Here is a 20,995-nt window from a genome sequence, read left to right on the forward strand (position 1 = left end):
ATGGTGCTTGCTTCAGCAGCACATACGCTAAAACTGGAATGATACAGAGAAGGTTAGCATGGCCCCTGCACAAGGATGGCAAATTCATGAAGCATTCCACATTAAAAAATGAGAAAAAAAGAAAGGCTAAGCCAGAATGATCCTAATTATTGATAAATTATTCAGAAGTCTGTACTAGGTAAACAGTCTCCTGTGTGTTTGAATATGGTCTCCAGTGACTCATGAAAAATACACTTTGACTGCATCCATGGCAAACATGAACAAATGGGCTCTGTTGCCCACTGTTAGAGCCTACGTATGTGTACACTTTTGTAAAGACCCTGTCACAGACAAAATGTGACCTGTGTTCACCCTTCCCTGTAGAGACTGCTGTGAACATTGCCTATGCCTGTAACATATTTGAGGAAGAAATGGATGGGATGTTTATCGTGGAAGGCAAGAATAATGAGACTGTTCTGCAAGAACTCAGGTACAGATAGATGTACCTGAGTACATCTGATGAATGTACTACCACAGTTCATTTCGTATGACCCCCACACTCCAGAAGGAACAAAGAAGAAATGGAGAAGGGGAAAACAAAAAAACCTAAAATATTTTATATGATTTTGTGAAGAAGCATTACAGCTCAAGGAGTTGGAGTTCTGAGGTTGGAGAAGTGTGGTGTGTTGTGTGTAGATGGTCAAGGACCTAAGGCAATGGCAGGTCTCAGGAGGTAGTCAAGTATGAGGTTCTGGCTATTGCTTTGTAGAGGCTCTATCCACATTACCCACTTTCATTCTGGGACACTTTTTCCTTCCTAACTCTGGGGCTTCCAGTCAGACATTAACCAGTATTCTTGGCTTTCAGGTCAGCCAGGGACAAGATGAAACCTGAGTCTCTACTGGAATCAGACCCAGTAAACATTTACCTCACCTCGAAGCCCCAAATTCTCAGAATACCTGAGGAGGTGCCCAATGGCAACTATGGCTTGATCATCAATGGCTGCAGTCTGGTGGGCAACACAGAGCTACAACTCTGTTCTGTTCTCCCAAAGAACTCTTCTCCTAGGTCCAGCCCACTTCAGAGAAATTTCAAGACCACTTCTCTGTTTCATGAGTCACCCTTTTCCCCCTCTCTTTTGATGCCCTTTCCTGATAGACACCTTTCCCTATCCTTCTCCAGGCAAGAATAATAAGGAAAGAGAAGCTAAGGGCATATTCCTTCCTTATCCAAATTCTTCACCACTGATGTGACCTGTCATTTAGGGGCAAGGGGGAAGCAAACAGAAACAAGTCCTCCAAAAATGTCACTTGGTCTTATAGCCCAGTCAACTGGGCTGACTGGTTTCCAATTGGAGGCTGTGTCAGTTGTGAGGATGCCTAGAACTGACTTGGGCACTTGTCTCCCTTGGGAATGGAGCACCTGGGAGCCTCTATGCCTGACCTAAGTAATATAGGAGAGTATGGAGATGGGGAAGAGCCTAGAAAGGTCCTGTCCTGAGAGCCTTTTTGGGCAACCTGAAATGTGGGTTTGTTCTGATGCTGCAGGCCTATGCTCTGGAAGGGAACCTGGAGTTGGAGCTGGTGCGAACAGCGTGCATGTGCAAGGGAGTTATCTGCTGCCGGATGACACCCCTTCAGAAGGCCCAGGTGGTAGAGATGGTGAAGAGGTACAAGAAGGTGGTGACACTGGCCATCGGGGATGGGGCCAATGATGTCAGCATGATCAAAGGCATGTGAGGGTTGGGGGCAGTAACCTTCAACCATGGGCTTGCCCTTTCCTTCCTCCAGGGACAAAACTGACCTCGGTGGCACTGTGTTCTTGGTTCACAGTCCTGCATATCATATGTATTGTACATTTATAATGTTTTGCAACTTCATTCATCCTCCTCTATACCTACGCTCCCACTTATTTACACATGCATATATCAGTCCATATGCAGACATGCACAAACATTCAGATTCATGCACTTACACACACACATACATACACAAATACACATGGTTCCCACAAGAACATACGCATATATTCACAGAACAACAGGTTGTGCAACTACCACACCATCTTTCCAAGATGGCATCAAAGGCTACATGAAGAACCCCTGGGCAGGAGTCACAATCTGTTCTGTTTTTGAAGGCTGTAGGCCTGAGCAATGTTAGGCAGAAGACAGGACTGCCCAACCGAGGAATTAGCTGTGAGGCACAATGCAGGGATCTCTTCTTCCCTGAAGCAGTGTTTGCAAGAACTTGCTCTGACTCCCCTGGCTGAAGAAGAATAGCAGACTTACTGAGGCCTTGGACCAATAAAAGCAAATGACTGAAACTGGTTTTAATTTCAGCTGAATGTTGTTGGCTTCCAGCAACTTGTGGTTCTCTGAGATATGGACAATACCTAGAGATCCTCTAGTCCAACCTGTCTCCCCATCCAGGAAACACTAGCAGACATTCTAGCCTTGGCTTTAATACTAGAAAGTATTCTTGTGCTCTTCCCCACTTTCTAGAACTCCTCTGATTTTTAGGGCCTTAGAGGTTTCAATTATTCCATTAAGCAATACAGTAGGTATATACCAGAAGATCAGTGAGTTTACCCTACACTAAGTAGACTAATTAAAATTTTTAGGCACTTCAGTCTCATTTTCCATCAATCCTAATCCTTGTTTTATCCAGAAAAAGTCATATTAAGCCTCCTAAAGAATTTGCTCCTCACTAACAAAGTATGTACATCATTATTTCCTCCTAACAGGTGGATTTTAGCTCCTTAAATAAACTTAGGTAATTAAATATTATGTTAGATTGACATCCATGCTGCATCTTCAACTGATGTAAATGGCTTTAAGTGGTAAGAAAAATTTTTTCAATATATGAAATTTATTGTCAAATTGGTTTCCATACAACACCCAGTGCTCATCCCAAAAGATGCCCTCTTCAATGCCCATCACTTGCCCTCCCTTCCCTCCCACCCCCCATCAACCCTCAGTTTATTCTCAGTTTTTAAGTCTCTTATGCTTTGGCTCTCTCCCACTCTAACCTCTTTTTTTTTTTCCTTCCCCTCCCCCATGGGTTTCTGTTAAGTTTCTCAGGATCCACATAAGAGTGAAAACATATGGTATCTGTCTTTCTCTGTATGGCTTATTTCACTTAGCATCACACTCTCCAGTTCCATCCATGTTGCTACAAAGGGCCATATTTCATTCTTTCTCATTGCCATGCAGTACTCCATTGTGTATATAAACCACAATTTCTTTAACCGTTCATCAGTCGATGGACATTTAGGCTTTTTCCACAATTAGGCTATTGTTGAGAGTGCTGCTATAAACATTGGGGTACAAGTGCCCCTATGCATCAGTACTCCTGTATCCCTTGGGTAAATTCCTGGCAGTGCTACTGCTGGGTCATAGGGTAGGTCTATTTTTAATTTTTTGAGGAACCTCCACACTGTTTTCCCAAGCGGCTGCACCAGTTTGCATTCCCACCAACAGTGCAAGAGGGTTCCCGTTTCTCCACATCCTCTCCAGCATCTATAGTCTCCTGATTTGTTCATTTTGGCCACTCTGACTGGCGTGAGGTGATATCTGAGTGTGGTTTTTATTGATAACAAGAAATTTTTACCTCAGCATCTGGACAGCAGGAAAGAGCCCAGATGGCTGTAGGAGGTACAAAGACCATCCAGGAGAGCTTTCTAGTACTAGCCATGCCAGGCATTCTTGAGTGGCAGCATCCAAAACAAAGTGTAGATGAAAGGGCTATTTTCTGACAATCCACTAAAGGAAAAGGGCAATCCACTCAAGAGAAAAAGGCTCCACTAAGTGCCATTTTGAGCTGGGCCTAACAGTGTTTTCCAAATGTAAAATAAGGGATTTATTCAACATGATCTCAGACTTTCTTTTACACTTCCCAGGCTGGTAGCCCAACTGACAAGCTCTGTGGCTGAGAAGCTTCTGGGATTTCTTTGCAGCTGCCCACATTGGGGTTGGCATCAGCGGCCAGGAGGGAATGCAGGCCATGCTCAACAGCGACTATGCCTTCTCCCAGTTCCACTATCTTCAGCGTCTACTCTTGGTCCATGGCCGCTGGTCCTATAATCGCATGTGCAAGTTTCTCAGCTACTTCTTTTACAAAAATTTTGTTTTCACCCTGGTGCATTTCTGGTATGCCTTCTTCAGCGGGTTCTCTGCACAGGTAGGAGGTCAGGTGGTATTCCCCACTCTGGTCAGCTGGGTCTTCTCTACTCACCCTCCACTTTAGCCAGCTCAGACCCTTTTTCTTCTCTGGAGACCAATGTATGATATGCTGCCATCCATCCATAAAGTTCCTTATCCATGGTGATCCCTGCTACTAACCTTAACACTTAAACTTATATTTCTATACCCTAACTTTTCTGGCTTAGCTCTGACTTGGACTTCACCTTCAAAACTCTCCTGTAAGATATTTTCAACGTTGACCTTACATGGAGACATAGTTTCCAAACATAGATAATATGGGGAAATGCTTGGATCTTGGAGGGTTTTTTTTAATCATCCAAAGTAATCTTTATGGAACAGGCTAAGCCTCAAAGACTTGCCAGACAGGGTGACTATGGGGTTTACCTGTAGCCATACTTCAAAACACAGCTTCCCTTTACTTCTACTTCCCCACCACGATCCCCCTTTTCCCTGCCCCAGACATGAATTGTTGTTGCTCTAATGAATTAATTTCACATTTGAGTATTAAATCTCCCCCATAGTAGTGGGGAAAAGTGACACCTGGATGTTTATGTTCTACAAGGAATCCATTTTCCTATGAGAAGTTTTTCAGGGTTCTCAAGGATTCCCAAGAAAAATAACCTCAGGAATGATTATCTTGGGAGATCTCTACCACCTTTGTTACCTTGGGCTCTGAGGGAAACAGACTGGTCAGCTGAAAGTAGTAGACTTGTATACCCCCAGTGTCTAGCAAAGCCATTCTAGTTTCTGAGAGGTGTGTGTGTATGTATGTGTTTTGCTGACCTCTTGTGGCTAGTAAAGGAGCCCTCTCTAGGCCCCAGGATGGAGCACCCAGCTGGGGGAGGGTCATTGGACTATTCTACTTGCTAGTGTTAGAAAGTGTCCAGTGTAATAGAAGCTACTGAACGCCATAAATCAGATAAAAAGGCGCCAGAGGCTTATATGCCTGAGAGTGCAGGGATCCAGCTAGCATTCCCTAGCAGGCACTTGGGATCTTTTCTGTGCAGGCATGGATCGTTCAGGTCATGGCAGTAGGGTTGATCCAATTAACCTTGTAGGGTTGGCCACAACCAAACTTGATATGGCCTTGCCCAGCCTGAGACCCAGGGTTCTAAATAGAGTATGACCAAATAGAGATTGGGGTCACCCTTCTCTGTCAGATTTCCGAAATCCAAATCCTGCTTTAGGTTAGTATAGTGCTAGGTAGTTGAGGGGCAAATGGGGCTCTCTTGAACCTGGGAGGTAGAGCTGGGATTTTGGAAAAGAGAGGAATCTAAGAAATCTCCTTGGTATTCTTCTAGACTGTTTATGATACCTGGTTTATCACTTTCTACAACCTTGTCTACACCTCCCTCCCTGTCCTGGGCTTGAGTCTGTTTGACCAGGTAAGACCAGCAGCAAGCCTCTTAGTCAGGGATAAAGCCCCTAGGCCCTTGAGGAATGTTCCCAAGAGTGGGGAGGACAAAAAGAGCTGAGTTCTACAAAGTCAATTATAAATGTAATTTCTAGGGCAAGGAAGGGAACTCATCACCTGAAGAGGTATCATAAGATAAAGAATCCTTCTCCCCAGAAATAATCATTAGTTTTATAAATCCAAGTTTTCCTGTGTTCAATTTTATCTTTATAGAGATACATGGAAATTGTGTCTTATAGTAAATTGAGTGTGCATAACAGTAGTGAAAGGATATAGAGTTATTAGGGCAGGACTAGGTAAAGCAAGGGGCTTCAAGAAAGGAGAGACCCATACAGAGATAATAAGATAAGCCAATGCAAGGTGGCCTAGGTGAGAGTCCTAAAGGCCACGGATGGGAATGTGGGTATGATATTTTGAGTCCTAGGGAGTCAGCCTATGGGATACCATCTATCCCTGTCAGAAATTTCCTGGGCATTGGGGGTCCTGGTACCATACCTCTCCCTCCTTTTCTACCCCAACCTCCAGTCTTGGGCACAATGAATAGAATAGAAGCCTCCAAAGAGGAATAAAATAGCCAAAAGAGGACATCATGGGATCATGGTTCCTGGTCTCCATCAGGGTAGGAAGGAAAATTCTCCATGAAGTAGCTGCTAGCCTCAGAGCAACTAGAGGGATGAGTTGTGTCCTATCTAGCTTCAAATAATCTGGCTAATTCTAGGGACCCAAAACCTCTCAAAAACAAGCCCCAAGCTTTGTTATTCAAAGTTTCAGATTTAGGAGATGAAGAAGATCCAATGGCGTCCATATATAGAATCCTGTCACCTGAGTTCACCAGTCGCTATAGGAATGGGAGGAGCATCACAGAACATGGATACCTCCATGGGACTAACTGGTCCCCACTGGCTTCCCCCTCTCCTTTTACTGGCTCTTGATGAAAAATATTCACCTAAGGGATCACTTAAAACTGGGGACTCATGTCCCAACTGCCCCCCATCCCAAGCTCCTGTCCTCCCTTCCAGCTACCCCAACCCTAATTACCCCCTTAACTCTGCTATCCTAACTGCTTCCAGGTCCTTACCACCATCTTGAACTTCTCTTAGCTTTCTTTAACTACCTAGATCCTTGCCTAGAGTATGGGACTTCACGAAGGGTCTGTGGTCACTGCTCTGTTCTCTGGTTCCACTTCTCAAGTAATCCATGAGGAAGCTCCTAGGCAGCCTGGAGACTCAGTGAGGGGGAGAAGCTTCTACTCTGATGGAGATGGGAACTTCTATGGAGAGACCCTGAGCCTTTCTCCTTACCCTCTGGTGCTTCCAGGACGTGAATGAAACATGGAGTCTACGCTTCCCAGAGCTGTATGAGCCAGGACAGCACAACCTCTATTTCAACAAGAAGGAATTTGTGAAGTGTTTAGTGCATGGGATCTACAGTTCCTTCGTCCTGTTCTTTATCCCTATGGGGACCATTTACAACTCAGTGCGCAGTGATGGGAAAGAAATCTCCGACTACCAGTCCTTCTCCCTGATAGTGCAGACCTCCTTGCTCTGGGTGGTCACAATGCAGGTGTGGCCAGTGTTGGGGGGTGGGGGGTGGTAGGGAGGGGATTGGGTGGGGAGCCTGTCTGGAAGAAAGGGAAAGAAGAAGGAGGGAGGGAAGGTGGGAAGGGATCATCCTCCATTACGGGACTGGAGAAGGGAGGTGGCCAATATGCCCCAGATTGTAGAGTATTGCACATAAGAGGGTGCTTTTCAGATTGCCTTGGAGACAACCTACTGGACAATGATAAGCCACATCTTCACCTGGGGTAGCCTGGGTTTCTACTTTTGCATCTTATTCTTCCTGTACAGTGATGGCTTGTGCTTAATGTTCCCCAACCTCTTCCAATTCCTAGGTAAGGCTATGCCCACCCAGTATGTGGCAAGGAGGTTGGGGGTAGGGTTGAGGAGTGTGAATCAAATACATTTGTTTAATAAATGTTCACTGAGCACATATTACTATGTGCTAGGTTCTGTGGATATAGATATGAATAAGACATGGTCTCTGCCCTAAAAGGATGCAAAATCTAGCTGGGGGAATATTTTACCCTGTTAGATTTTCTGAGATATTTTCAAATTTCTTACCTAACTTGATTTTTGTAAGCATCCTATGAGGTACAAAGAGCAAGAATTATTAGCACCATTTTAGAGACTGCAGGTTTTTAACAAATCTAGCTCTCCTGGTTCCCAGTCCAATATCCTTTCTACTGTGGCATACTGCCTTATTGTCTCCCAAATTAATTTTCCTATCTCTTATCTCTACTTTGATGGGAGCAAAATATAGATAAGGTGGATATTAGATGTGGCTGGCTCTCATCTGTCATCAAGCTACTCATTTTCCCCCCTCCAAAACCCTGCATCCCATTTTTGTGTCTAGGCCAATGTTCTAGGATTCCTGTAACCTACCCCCATCTTTCCTGGCCTGCCTAGCCTTTAGAGGGAGACAGAGGCATGTGAATTCACAGTGACTTTGCCTGTAGAAAAGCACCTCACTCTAATTCTTTTGCATTTATGTTATTAGGAGACTAAATGGTCTCCAAACCAATAACTTCCTTCTTTGGGTTGGAGAGTTATCTAGGTTCTGGCTGACAGCCCCCTTCGTCTAGACTCTGGTTAAGCCTTTCCCCCTCCTGGCTCATTTTTTACAGGTGTGGCCAGGAACACTCTGAACCTGCCACAAATGTGGCTGAGTATTGTCCTCAGCATAGTCCTCTGTATTTTGCCTGTGATTGGGTACCAATTTCTCAAACCACTATTCTGGCCTGTCAACGTGGACAAGGTGAGTAGAACAAGGAATCTACCCAGATATAATTCATGGCCCTCTTTGCCTTTGCCTCTGTGGATAAAAACACTGCCCTTCATGTTCTGGCTATAGATTATGGACAGAATTCATCTTTGCACGAAACTTCCACTGCCACCCCCAACCCGGACCAAGCTGAAATATGCAAGCTGTCGACGTTCTGCCTATGCATTCTCGCACAAGCAAGGCTTTGGGGCCCTCATCACTTCTGGCAAGATATTGAGGTCTAGGGTATCCAAGAAAAACAGCTTTCTTTTTAAAAAGTAGAGATCCATAGGGAAATCTCAAAGGAATCAGTCATTACTCTTCCTCCCTTGTATTCATACAACTTAATAAGGATGGATTTGAGCCCTGGGGAAACCAGCCTAAACCTGCCCTTTAGCTCTCATTTCAGGGGCTTCATTCCCTAGAAGGCTGTGTCCAGGTAAGGCAAGGAAAGGTAAAGAAAGAGCCCCCAGATATCTGTCAGAGTTGCAGCATTTCAAGAAAAAGCAATGTCAGGCCTCCCTTCCACCAACCCTTCCAAGTTTTAATCCAGACAAGAAAATATGAAAGTAGTGGGTGAAGAGATGCAATATAGGAAAGGGAAAAGAAAATATGACTTAAGAATCTTACTTTGGGCTCTGTTTTCCATACCCAGAGTAACCATAAACCTTCCAGGGTCCCACACAAACATATCCCATCCAGGCACCCTTCTCAGGTTTATCTGGGGAATTCAGGGTGAATCTTTTTGCTGGCCCTGGGTAGCAAAAGGAGGCAGTTATGAAAAGCTGGTCATAAGAAGCTGAAGGAGTTTCTGGATAAAAAAAAAAAAAAAAAAAAAAGAGGTGGTTCCTGCCTTGAGGGGATATAAGTCATAATTGATGAACACATGTCTTCATTCCATAAAATTACTTAGAGAAGAAATTGTATGTACTTGGGAAATTGTTTCTGAGAAGTTTATGGAGTAATAAATTGCTTAATTTGGAGTGGAGAGATTTGTATGATCTGTTGGACCCCAGTGACAATAACATAGTCCAAGCAATATCATTGGCTCGCAGGTCCCCACCACCCTCCCCCTTCAAATTAGTTCAATATTTCCCTCCCCACCCGCTTTCTCTCCTTTTTCAGCTCCATTTCACTTCATACCTCAGTATGACCACATCCTTTAACCATATAGCTTTTTCCCCTTTATACACCTTAAATATTGGTTCCTAAAGTTCAGTACCAGGTTCTCTGCACATCTTTCTCAGTATCTTTCCTGAGTGACTTCATCCAGATGCATGACTTCATTTACCAGCTCTTTCTCTTAGATCCAGATCCATTTATTAAACTGATTCTGGGGCGCCTGGGTGGCTCAGTCGGTTAAGCGGCCGACTTCGGCTCAGGTCACGATCTCACACTCTGTGAGTTCGAGCCCCACATCAGGCTCTGAGCTGACAGCTCAGAGCCTGGAGCCTGTTTCAGATTCTGTGTCTCCCTCTCTCTCTGACCCTCCCCCGTTCATGCTCTGTCTCTCCCTGTCTCAAAAATAAAAAAACGTTAAAAAAAAAAAACTGATTCTGAAATCCTTCATTTAGTTGAATCTTAGGAAATTCACACTCAGTCCACCAACATATATTAATTATTTTGCCCCCAGAAATTTACCCTCATCACAGTCACCCAAGACAGTATGATGGAAATCATCCTATACTCTTCCTCTAGTCTGATGTCTTATAAGTCATCAAGTAATGTAAATTCTGCATCTTTATTGTGTCTTGTTTTCAGTTCCCTCCATTTTTACCACCGTTGCACTTGTTCTAACTTTGATCACCTCTCATCTGGATTACTGCATAAAATCTCCCAACTCATGTTCCTGGTTTTCCTCTTGTCTAAAGCATCACCAGTACCACTTCCAGAGTAGTCTTTATAAACAGCAAACTTGGTCATGTCAGACCCCAGCTTTGTACCTTTTAGTGGCTTTCCATGCCTTCTGGATAAAGCTAAAATTGGGACATTTTATTTTTGGGCCCTCTCTACCTTGTCTTACACTACTCCCCCATGTGCATTCACACTAGCCATGCCACTTCTGGTCTTCATGTCATCAAACATGCTATTCTTATATCCTAAAATGCTTTCCCTCACCCTCTTCTTCATCCAACAAACTCCTAGTCACCCTTCAAATCTCAGAACAGTTGAAAGTAGATAGAGGTGGTAGTCAAACAACATTGTGAATATACTAAATGCCCCCTGAATTGTATAGTTTAAAATGGTGAATTGTATGTTTTGTGAATTTCCCAATTTTTTTTTTTTGAAAGATTAGATTAGGCAGTCTCCTCCAAGAGCTTCCCCTAATTCCTCAGTGTGACTTACATACCCTTCCTATTTATTTAATTGCTCTCCTGTGTGTACCTCTTTCAGTGACACTTATCACAGGGCATTGTAATCATTGATTTACTTGTTATTCAAAGCATATAATAGGCCTTTAGTAAAGGTCTATTGAATTAATGAACAAATGAAATGAAAGGATATTGAAATCTGCTTCTCTGCCTGTTTTTCTTCTTTCCCCGAACAGCATCACCACCCACTAACTCAGACCGGAAACCTCAAAGTCTTTTTGGACTCCTCCCTTTCATTCTTCTAATCCAATCCATTCTGTTACCAAGTTCCATTTACTCTTAGAAATGTCTTCAAATCTGTCCCTTACTATCCTCCCCAGTCCCATTGCTGTCATCATTTCTTGCCTAAATTATGGCAACATCTGCCTCTCTGGTCTCCCTGCCTCTGGTTCTGCTTGTTTCCAATCCATTATCTATACCACAGAGAATGACCTCTTAAAATACAAATCAGATCATGTCATTTGCCGGTTTAAAAACCTTTAATGACTCATCATAGCTTTCCTACCTGGGTGCTGCCTACCTCTCTAGCTTCATCACCAATTTCTGCTGCATATGCACTGATTTTTAAAAAGTTTTTAAATGTTTATTTTGGAGAGAGAGAGACAGCACGAACGGGGGAGGGGCAGAGAGAGAGGGGGAGACATAGAATCTGAAGCAGGCGCCAGGCTCTGAATTGTCAGCGCAGAGCCCCACATGGGGCTCGAACCCACAAACTGTGAGATCATGACCTGAGCGGAAGTTGGACGCTCAACCGACTGAGCCGCCCAGGCACCCCTATTCTCATTTCTGCCATATCAAACTATTTGTAATTCCTCAAAGGTTCCATTGTCTTCAGAAGCCTCTATGCTTTGGCTCTTTGTATTCTCTCCTCTTAGAATACACCTCCCTCCTTTGTCTAGCTAATGTCTATCTGCTCTTCACTCTCAGCTTTGGGTCACTTCCTCTGGGAGCCTTCACTGACACCCAACCTCCTATTCTGATTTGGGTGCCTCTTCCTTGGACCAGACCTTCCTTATATTAGACCACCTTGTATATTTCTCTTATTTTCAGTTCTCAAGATTTGAATGTATTATCACTCACATGCCTCTTTTAATTATGATTTACTTATCTGTCTTTTCTGCTAGGCCATGATGATCTCCTTGAGGACAAGAACTCTGTTTCATTTTGGTATTCAGTAGTGGCACTTAGATTATTAATGTTTTTCAGTGAATGAGTAAATTAAATCTACTACCTTTTATTTGTCCTAAACTTGCCTCTTACCCTGTCCTTTCAAAATAAATCTTATCCTTTGGTATGTAGTGTTCAGTTATACTTTAGAGGTCTCTTTTTATGAAAAATGGTCACACATGGTCTCCCTTATAAGGCATTTGTAAGAATACAATTTGGACCTATAGTATCCCCCAAAGCTCCTGAAGAATCAGCATCCTCTCCTGGTGGTTTATGTGCATCTTGGGAGATTTGAGTCTCAGTCTCTGCTGAGGATCCAAGACAGCACATGCCATGTTCCAAACTGAAGGGTGAGATGATCATGCAAGACTTGGAAAGGGGGGTATGAAAAATAAGTGTGCAACTTTTAATCACCTCACCCACCTTGAGAAAAAGGCCAGAAATTTAGACATTGATAAGGGATCTTTAGAGAGAATTACTAATGGACTTTGAGTCCCATCCCAAGTTCAGTTCAAGTTGAGAGGGTTTTAAGGAAATTCTTTGGAGAAATTGATATGATTAATGTGTTTGGGGTTACAGAGAACTCATACCTAACTCATACCTGGAAAATCTAAAAAGCAGGAGAACAATTAGCTACCTTTTTTATGGAAGAGCAAAACGAGGTGGCTGGTGAGATTGGCCTATGCCCCCATTATTTTTCAGGACAAAGGGATGCATGGGTACTCCCCATAGACCACATATGGGCCATGTAACAGACCTAATTAGGGTTTCTTTATCCTGTCAGAGAGACAGGATCTGAAAAGTTGAGATCTCAGCAGAAGGAAGCATAGATCTGTTGTCAAATGGTTAGATATTTCTAATTAGATAAAAGGTTGCCTGAGGGTTTGACTGCCTGTGAAGGGACATGAGGTAAATTTTCTATATCTTGATTTTGGAAGTATTTACCTGGGTGTATATGTTTGTCAGAACTCATCAAACTGTACACTTAAAATCTGCAAATTTATTGTATGTAAAGTATACTTAAGTAAAGTTTTTTTTTTAATTCTTAGAGATTTCTAAAGGAGTTGTAAGTGACCAACTAGAGCTGAATTCACCCATATTAAAGTAACTAGGTATAGGAGAAATAGCTCAATCAACAGAGAGGGTGTCACCGAAAAACCTACAAAAGGGCTCCTTGAGAGTCAACTTTAGATACTTGTCAAGCACTAAAACTAGTTTGTGGTAGTATTAGCCAAGTAAGAACCTTCCTCATCTCTTCTCTTTCCACCCTGCTCAAACTCTGAGAGTGCTAGCAAGCTAAGCAAGGGAGAAAAGATAGACATCTACTAATCCTCACCCCCTTTTCCCACTAAACATGGGCATTTATAGTAGGGCCAAGCTGAGAGATAGGAAAAGCCATAATTTTAAAGTTTGAAGTTTAAAGAATTATTTTATTAGTCTGGCTATTTTAATTATTAAAGTGAAGCAGTGACAAGTACTGGTTGCTACCTGAAAATGACCAGAAAATTCATGAAGTGTACAGTCTTATGGAGTGGGTTTAAAGAGTGGAAGACAAAATAAAATGGTTTTATAGTAATCCCTATCCCACAAATCCCATCCTTTCAAGGTTCCAATTTCTCTCTCTCTCCCTCTCTCTCTCTCTCTCTTCATCACATTCATCCACATGTACAAGTATTTACTGAGAATCTACTATGATCTGGGCACTGTTCTCAACGTAGAGATACAGTGAAAGCCAAAAATCAAAAAGGTTTCTACTATCATGGATCTTACATTCTATTAAGGGAAACAATAACAAAGTAAACAAGATCATTCAGATAATAAGTGCTATGAAGATACTTTAATAGTGAGGGACTGTGAGAAGGAAGGGGGAGCTACTTTGTATTTAGTAGTCATAAAAGGCCTTTCTGAAGAAGTGGCATGTGAAATGAGACATAAATGACTAGAAAGATCTAGCCTTGCAAAAATATAGTGGAAAGACATTATAAGCAGAGTAAATAGCTAGTTAAAAGTCCCTAAGATAGGAGCTATCTTTGTGTGTAGGAAAAAGACGCCAATGTAGACAAAACATGATGCACAAAGAGAAGGGTGTTTTGATAGATATGATGGGAAACAGTGGAGAGCTTTAAAGCCAGTTTGGAAGATTGTTCAGGCCACTCTCTGGACAATAGGGATGCAAAAGTGACCTCAGGGAGACTATTTAGTAGGCAATTACAGTTGTCTAGGCATGGCATGGTGGTGGCTTCGATGAGGATAGAAGCAGTGGAGAAATAAGTAGATGATTAGAGGATATATTTTGAAGGTAGACTCAAAGGACGACATGGGTTGGCTACCAAAGATGCAAGCACTGGTTTGTCAAATGATCCTATGGATTTACCCAATGGCTTCTTCTCTGAAAAGCAGGATACTAAATTCATGGATGACTGACTCTCCCCACACAGCCCCTGATGAAGGGGTAAATTTGGGTGGTCATGTTTGGTGCCAGTTGACTCCACTACCCCTAGCCACAACTGGCCAAGAGTGGATCTATAACTCACTATAGCTTCTCTCTCTCCAGAAATTAGAATTAGAACTCTGGGAAACTAAGTCAGTGATAAGGACAGTAGCTAGTGAGTGGGAAACTAAGTCAGTGATAAGAACAGTTTCGGGAACAGTGGGGCCTCCATTTTAAAGTGGCCATGATTTGCTGTATGAAGGTAAGTGACCCAAGATATTTAGCCTGTAGCAAAAGCATAAGCAGATGTCCAAAGAGAAACAAAGATATTATTTCATTGCAGGAAAGAACCCCATGAGGGGCTTTCTGAAGTTGGGTTCCATAAGGACATCTTTTTCCCTGTTTTTGCCAATAGCAAAAACCCAGAGGCAATTCCAGTTTATATAGGCCAAGTTTAGACTTTTTCCTCATCTACAGCCTTTTAGGAACAGGGCAAGGTCACAGAACCATCTGGCTCACCCTGCACCTTTTCTTTAAGAACTTGCAGGAAAAATAATTTATTTACCACTGCCAGGAGAAGAGAAACAAGGGAGCAATTCTTTAAAAACATTTTTATGTTTGTTCGTTGGTTTGTTTAGAGAGCACAAGAAGGGAAGGGACAGAGAGAAGGAGAGGCAGGCTCCCAAGTAGGCTCCACACCATTAGTTGCAGAGCACAACACAGGGCTCGAACTCATGAACCACAAGATCATGACCTGAGCCAAGATCTAGAGTTGGAAGCCTAACTGACTGTGCCACCCAGGTACCCCAAGGGCACAATTCTTAGCCCCAACATTTCCCTGCAATTCTAGCTCCACGATACATATCCAAGATACGTTCAGAGGTTTAGAGAAGACTCAGCATTGGAGGACCCTGGGAGTCATCATAGTCATTTGATCAACTTTACGCCCTGCCTCCAACAACACATTTTATTTATTTATTTATTTATTTATTTATTTATTTATTTATTTATATTTACTTATTTTTATTTTAGTGGGCACCAGCGGGGGGAGAGGGGCAAAGGGAGGAAGAAAGAGGAGAGACAGAGAGAGAGAGAATCTTAAAAGCAGGCTCCATGCTCAGTTCAGAGCTTGATGCCTGGCTCCATCCCAGGACTCTGGGATCATGACCTGAGCAGAAATTAAGAGTCAGAAGCTCAACTGACTGAGCCACCCAGGCTCCCCCAACAACACATTTAATTAAGCATTAAGTCCTATTGATTCTATATTCTAAATCTCTCTTAAATCTATCTCCTTTTATCTAACTCCTCAGCCACTGCCCTAATTCAGATCCTCTCACTTCTCATTATAATTACTACAGAGTCTCAATTGGTTTCTTTACTTTCCTGTAACTCAATATCCATGCTCTTACTAGAGTGAAATTTGAAAGTGCAAATCTGTTTGAATACTGGTAATAATGCAAAATGTTTCTATCCATGACAATGCAAACGATTCTTGTTCCTGATGATGCAAATTAATTTTGTCTGGTAGAAAATATACACTTATAAAAGTCAAATCCTCATCTGAACCGGTTTTAGTTTCTTGAATTAGCTCCCTCACTAATTAGTGAGTTTAATATGTGTTTATTTTATATTTGTATAAGACTCATGATTTTACCTTTTCAAAAATTAGCTCATAACACAAATAACAGGAAGTAATCTTTGCTTATTGAAGACAAAAATGAGACTATATGAAATGATAGAAAGATGTGCCATGAACCCAGGGTAGAAGTCAAGCTGAGCCTCCAAAGTGGAACACACTGCTGGAAAGCCCCCCAGGAACCTCTTTGTGTCTACACTTGGCTCCTTTCTTTGAAACAGATTGATCCTTCTCAACAAACTGCTTTTCTTTGCTACTCAGGCCATTTGGCAAGTAAAAGATGGTCACAGATCTCAGTTTCCATTGTAAGTCCAACTATGAATAAGGGTATAGTTCTCCCCCAATTCCAAATTCTCAGGGAAGGGATTCTGTTTGGCCTAGTTTGGGTTAAGTCTTTACCCTGGACCACCTAACTGTACAAGCATACAACTTTTCATCAATCTCCCTACCTGCAGTCCTAGCCTTCTCCACATCACCGCCCCCCCCCCCAGAATTTTATTTCTGAAATTCAAATTTGATTTGTCATTCCTCCCACTGCATAAAGCCCTTCAGTGTCTCTCCACTGTTTACAGAATGTGTCCCAACTCTTTAGTATATCATAGGAAGCTCTTCAAAAGCCCCTGACTATATCTGCTGTGCTCTCTCCATTATACCCCACACCTTAAGCATATCAGTTGTTTTGCCCCTGTGTTCTTTTGGACATGCTGATTCCCCCACACCCTTTACCATTCATTCTTCAAAACTCCGTTTACACCACTTCTGTGAAGCCTGAGGATGCATTACACAGCATGACATTTATCTGCTTCTTTGACTGTGAGCCAACAACCCTGTGAATGCATATGGTCTCAGTCTCTAACTTTCACGAAGCATGGAACCCAGGGAATTTATATTATTTGCTGAATGACCACCTGCCCACCTCCCACCCCATCCCCCATTGACCTTTGTCAGGAAGAAAGAGACAACAGGATCCTCAATGTCCCACATACATCCTGCCTTCCATGAGGAACAGGAAGAGCATGAGTTCTCTTAAAGAAAAAGGTTATTCATGACACTTGTTAAAGATGGTAAGGCAGACCTTAAAGGGCATCACAACAGGTATGGGGACCATTGAAATGGGATTTTGCAAATGGGGGAGAGATTGAGCTCAACTCAGACACCAACAAGAAGAGGGGGGATTTTCTAGCCAAGTAGCAGTATAGGGGTCAGTGGATAGAAAATTACCGTCTTAGTCTGTGCAGGCAGCTATAGTGAAATACCACAGACTCTGTAGCTTATAAACAACAAATTTACTTCTCACAGTTCTGGAGGCTAGAAATCAGAGATCAGAGTGGCAGCTTGGTTGGGTGAGGGGCTCCCTTCTGGGCAGCAGACTTCCCCTTGTATCCTCACCTAGAGGATTGGGCTAGGGAGCTCTGAGAGACCTCTTCCATAAGAGCACTCATTCAATTCATGTGGGTGCCACCTTCATGATGCAACCACTTCTCAAAGGCCCCAGCCTACTAGAGCCATCACCTTTGGGGATATTTCCATGTGTGAATTTGAGAGATACAAACATTCAGACTATAGATAGCAATTGCTAAGAGGATACATCGGGGTAAGGGGAATTCTTGCTAAAGGGTCTCAACAGAATTCTTGCTTGAAGGCAGACCAGGGTGGTAAGATACAAAGGGTGGTCAGATACCAAAGGTGGGGGATTCTAACTAAACTGACTTAGGAAGATTCTTGTTCAAACTGGATTCTATGGGGAAGCCCAAGGTCAGGCCTAGTCCAGCAGAGAACTCAGAGGATCCTAAAGTTTGGGTCAAAGGAGAGAGTCTTTGTCAGTTCCAGGTTTTACCAAGATTCTTAACCTGGTGATGCATGGGGTACTTTTAAAAATATCACAGCCTGGGGCCTCCCAACCACCACTACACTCCCATCCCAATGATCCTGATTCAGCCGTCTCCGCCGAGGTCAGGCCTTAGTTTTGTTGCTCTATTTTCATTTTCCGTTTTCCCTAAGAGGGTCTACTGAGGTGTCAGGGTTGAGACTTGCTGCTTTAGGCGAAAGTGGGTGCACAGATACACCTGCCTTCGAAGCCATTAGGCCCACGCCCAGGGTCACCTGGGTTCCCGAAGACTCAAGGCGCGCCTCGCCGCGCACCGCCCCGAAGGGGCGGGGCGCGGGCCGCAGAAGGCGGGGCCACAGCGGAAGCCTCGCCGCTCCCCTCGCGGGAAAGCTCTGCGCGTGACTCGCTGCACCCATCACAGCGAGAAGCGGGGGAGGTGGGCCAAACACGGCGGGCCCGAAGGACCGAACCAACGCGCCGTCCGGAGGGGCGGCATGAGGGCAACCCAGATTGGACCATCGGCGCCGCGGCTGCAGGGGGAACCGGACATTACCAACCCGTCTGGAGAGGAGGGGGGCGCCGGCCTGTCCCAGCTGCAACGCGACCCCAGAGGGGCGCGAGACGCCGCCGGCCGCGCCGCCGCCTCCACCAACGCCGCGGGCACCGTAGGATCACGCTGAGAAGAGAAACGAGGTAGGGACGTTTCTTTGGGGGCTGGCGGGGTCCGGAAGACCCATTGCCCTCACGTTCCAAACAATCCCTTAGGGGAGAGCTCTCTGTGCCGCCGCCCTTCCCCTCAGCCCTTCTCCGTGGCCCTTCATCCCCACCCCACCGGTCCACTCCCACCTTCCTTCCTCCTGACACTTCACCTCTACCATCCACTGAAGCCTCAAGCCCCAAGGACCAAACATCCCTTTGGGCGTCACCCCAGATCCACCCCAACCGTCTCCTCAAACTGTCCCTTCGGTGACACCCCTCAGCTGACTCGCGCCCGGCTGTCATCGTTGTACCCGCATCTCGGCCGCCGAGCACCCGACCCCAGGACTGTAGTAGGGGCCTCCGCATAGCCAGTCCCAGAGGGTCCTCGGTGCCCTCCGCCCCGTTGGCCCCCTGGCTCCCAAGTTGTCATCTTCCTGAACTAGAATAGGATCTTTTTGTCACTCTCACCTTAGAAAATGTTTGGCCTGACGTTTTGCCAGTCCCCTGACACCGCACTTACCCGCTGTGAAGGGCACGGTGATCCCGTGCTCAGGGCTGGCTCGGGACAATCCTGGAGGCAAAGACCATACAGTATTCATTTGTATCCCCAGCGCCAAGCACAGTGCCTGGGACATGTTATCAGCTCAGTTAAATATTTGATGGGTGTATAAATGAATGAATGAGCCCAATGCAGAGGGTGTGAGGCAGAGTGGTTTGGTGGGAAAGGTGTCTCCAGTTATATGAAAGGGGGGCGGGGTGGAAAGGAAGAGCATCTGGGGGATTACTTGTGATGCTCATATCAGGATCCTAAAACTGAATATATTCAGTCTTTGAATTCATGAATCTAATTTCATTCTGGTAGGACCTTCTATGTATCATCTGTTTTCCACTCATATTCTATTTACAAATATATATATATATATATATATATATAAATGAGGGTTGGGAGCTGCAGAAAATCTTACTGGTAAGTACCTTAGAGGTGCCCAGATAAACTTGAAAGAGCTTTGCCCAAGTGACCTGCTCCTCTTGCCCTAGCGACTAACTACTCCCTCTGGGGAAAAATTCTGGAGACCAGCCACAGCCTTTAAAGCTGACTCAGTGTAGTCAGCTGGTGCTTCAGGACAGGTTGAGGAATGAAGGACCTTGTTGATTTTACCCTTTAGCTCCTGGGTACGCCCACTCACACTTCTCAGGGACCGGAGTGGTAGACATCCCAGGTAGGCCTAGTGTGATAGATATCAAAGATTCCTAAATTCTACTGTAGTATGATCAAGCCATATGGGCCATTTATATCTTGGTAGGCCAGAGTCAGGCAGGGATTACCACTATGTGAACAGGGTCAGTAGTAATAGATGAGAATGTGAGTCTTTTAAAGATGGCATTCTCAAAGAACAGCCTGAAACCTGTTTTTGTTGATTCTTAGGAGGATAACCTGAACAGATTGAGATTCCTGAAGGTAAGACAGGGTTCAGAGACCTCAGTTTTGATCTAGGTTCTGTGAGGAAGTAGATGATTTTGCAGAGTGATGGAAAAATGGCTGGGAAGCTGTAGGAGTTGTTAAGCCGAGAAGTACTTGCCTGACAAGTACGGGCATTATTGTAACTGGGGCTCAGGGTATTAGTCAGTAAAAATAGTGATTCGAGTTTCTTAGGAGGCAGTGTTATGGCTTTGGGGAAGGAAGAGAGAGCCCACCACTATCCCAGGTATTCTGTTAACTGTGCTCCTGCTATATGACCACAGGACGCCTACCACCATTGTTGCTCTTCCACGTTGAGCCAGGTCACAATCCAGTTTCCTCTGATTTTTTTTTCAGTTGAGTCCCTTTTTGAGGCCAGGCCTAACAAGAAGCTGAGTATGTTCTCACCCATTTCTAGCTTTGATTTATCCTTCTTCACTTTATTTTTTTCCCATCCTCTGATCTATCTTTATAAAGTAAGTCTTGGACCATAGAAACCCAAAGCAGGGAGGGGCTTCTGAGTTGGATTAAGCATAGGCATTGTGTCTGGAGACCAATACTTTTTTTTATTTTTGGAGTGGGGGAGAGGGGTATCCAATACATTTTAAGGAGCTTTTTTTACTTTTTCCTGTTTAGGTTCCCTGTTAAGTAAGACCTCAGTGAGCCCAGAACACTCTGGATTATTTGACTTATTTTCTGTTCAACTTTAAGTACTTAAGCATGTTGCCAGATAAAATACAAGATGCCAAGTTAAATTTGAATTTCAGATAAACAACAACGTGTCCTGTATTTTTATTTGCTAAATCTGGCACCCCTACTTCATGGGCAGGCTTATGTGTTCTAATTTTCTCTCTGCAAACTTAGGACAGTAACTCACCCTTTTCTTCTGTTACTCATACACAATGACTGAGCACTCTATTAAAAGTCTCTTGACTGAGACAACTCATGGCATGTTAGGGTAAGGGCAGGCTCTGTAGAGATTGATCAGT

The 20,995-nt window shown here is 43.9% G+C and overlaps 1 protein-coding gene and 1 non-coding gene across 2 annotated transcripts in view; both read left to right on the forward strand.

The window, feature by feature from the left end:
• LOC124524403 (phospholipid-transporting ATPase FetA-like) overlaps positions 1 to 18,528 on the forward strand; it is a 117,725-nt gene extending 99,197 nt beyond the window's left edge. The window contains exons 20-29 of the mRNA XM_047096662.1: positions 364 to 469; positions 847 to 991; positions 1,527 to 1,710; positions 3,934 to 4,157; positions 5,482 to 5,565; positions 6,912 to 7,157; positions 7,347 to 7,485; positions 8,278 to 8,408; positions 8,505 to 8,660; positions 18,106 to 18,528. Of these exons, the coding sequence (XP_046952618.1) occupies positions 364 to 469; positions 847 to 991; positions 1,527 to 1,710; positions 3,934 to 4,157; positions 5,482 to 5,565; positions 6,912 to 7,157; positions 7,347 to 7,485; positions 8,278 to 8,408; positions 8,505 to 8,660; positions 18,106 to 18,528 (1,838 nt within the window). The remainder of the gene's footprint in view (positions 1 to 363; positions 470 to 846; positions 992 to 1,526; positions 1,711 to 3,933; positions 4,158 to 5,481; positions 5,566 to 6,911; positions 7,158 to 7,346; positions 7,486 to 8,277; positions 8,409 to 8,504; positions 8,661 to 18,105) is intronic.
• On the forward strand, positions 4 to 106 carry LOC124505587 (U6 spliceosomal RNA). Its single transcript, XR_006960689.1, has one exon. It is a non-coding gene; the product is annotated as a U6 spliceosomal RNA (small nuclear RNA).
• Positions 18,529 to 20,995: the final 2,467 nt, after the last annotated feature.

Source organism: Lynx rufus, unplaced genomic scaffold, assembly GCF_022079265.1.
Source record: "Lynx rufus isolate CCGP_SWC_20201006 ecotype Redwood Valley unplaced genomic scaffold, mLynRuf1.p SCAF_10, whole genome shotgun sequence".
NCBI lineage: Eukaryota > Metazoa > Chordata > Mammalia > Carnivora > Felidae > Lynx > Lynx rufus.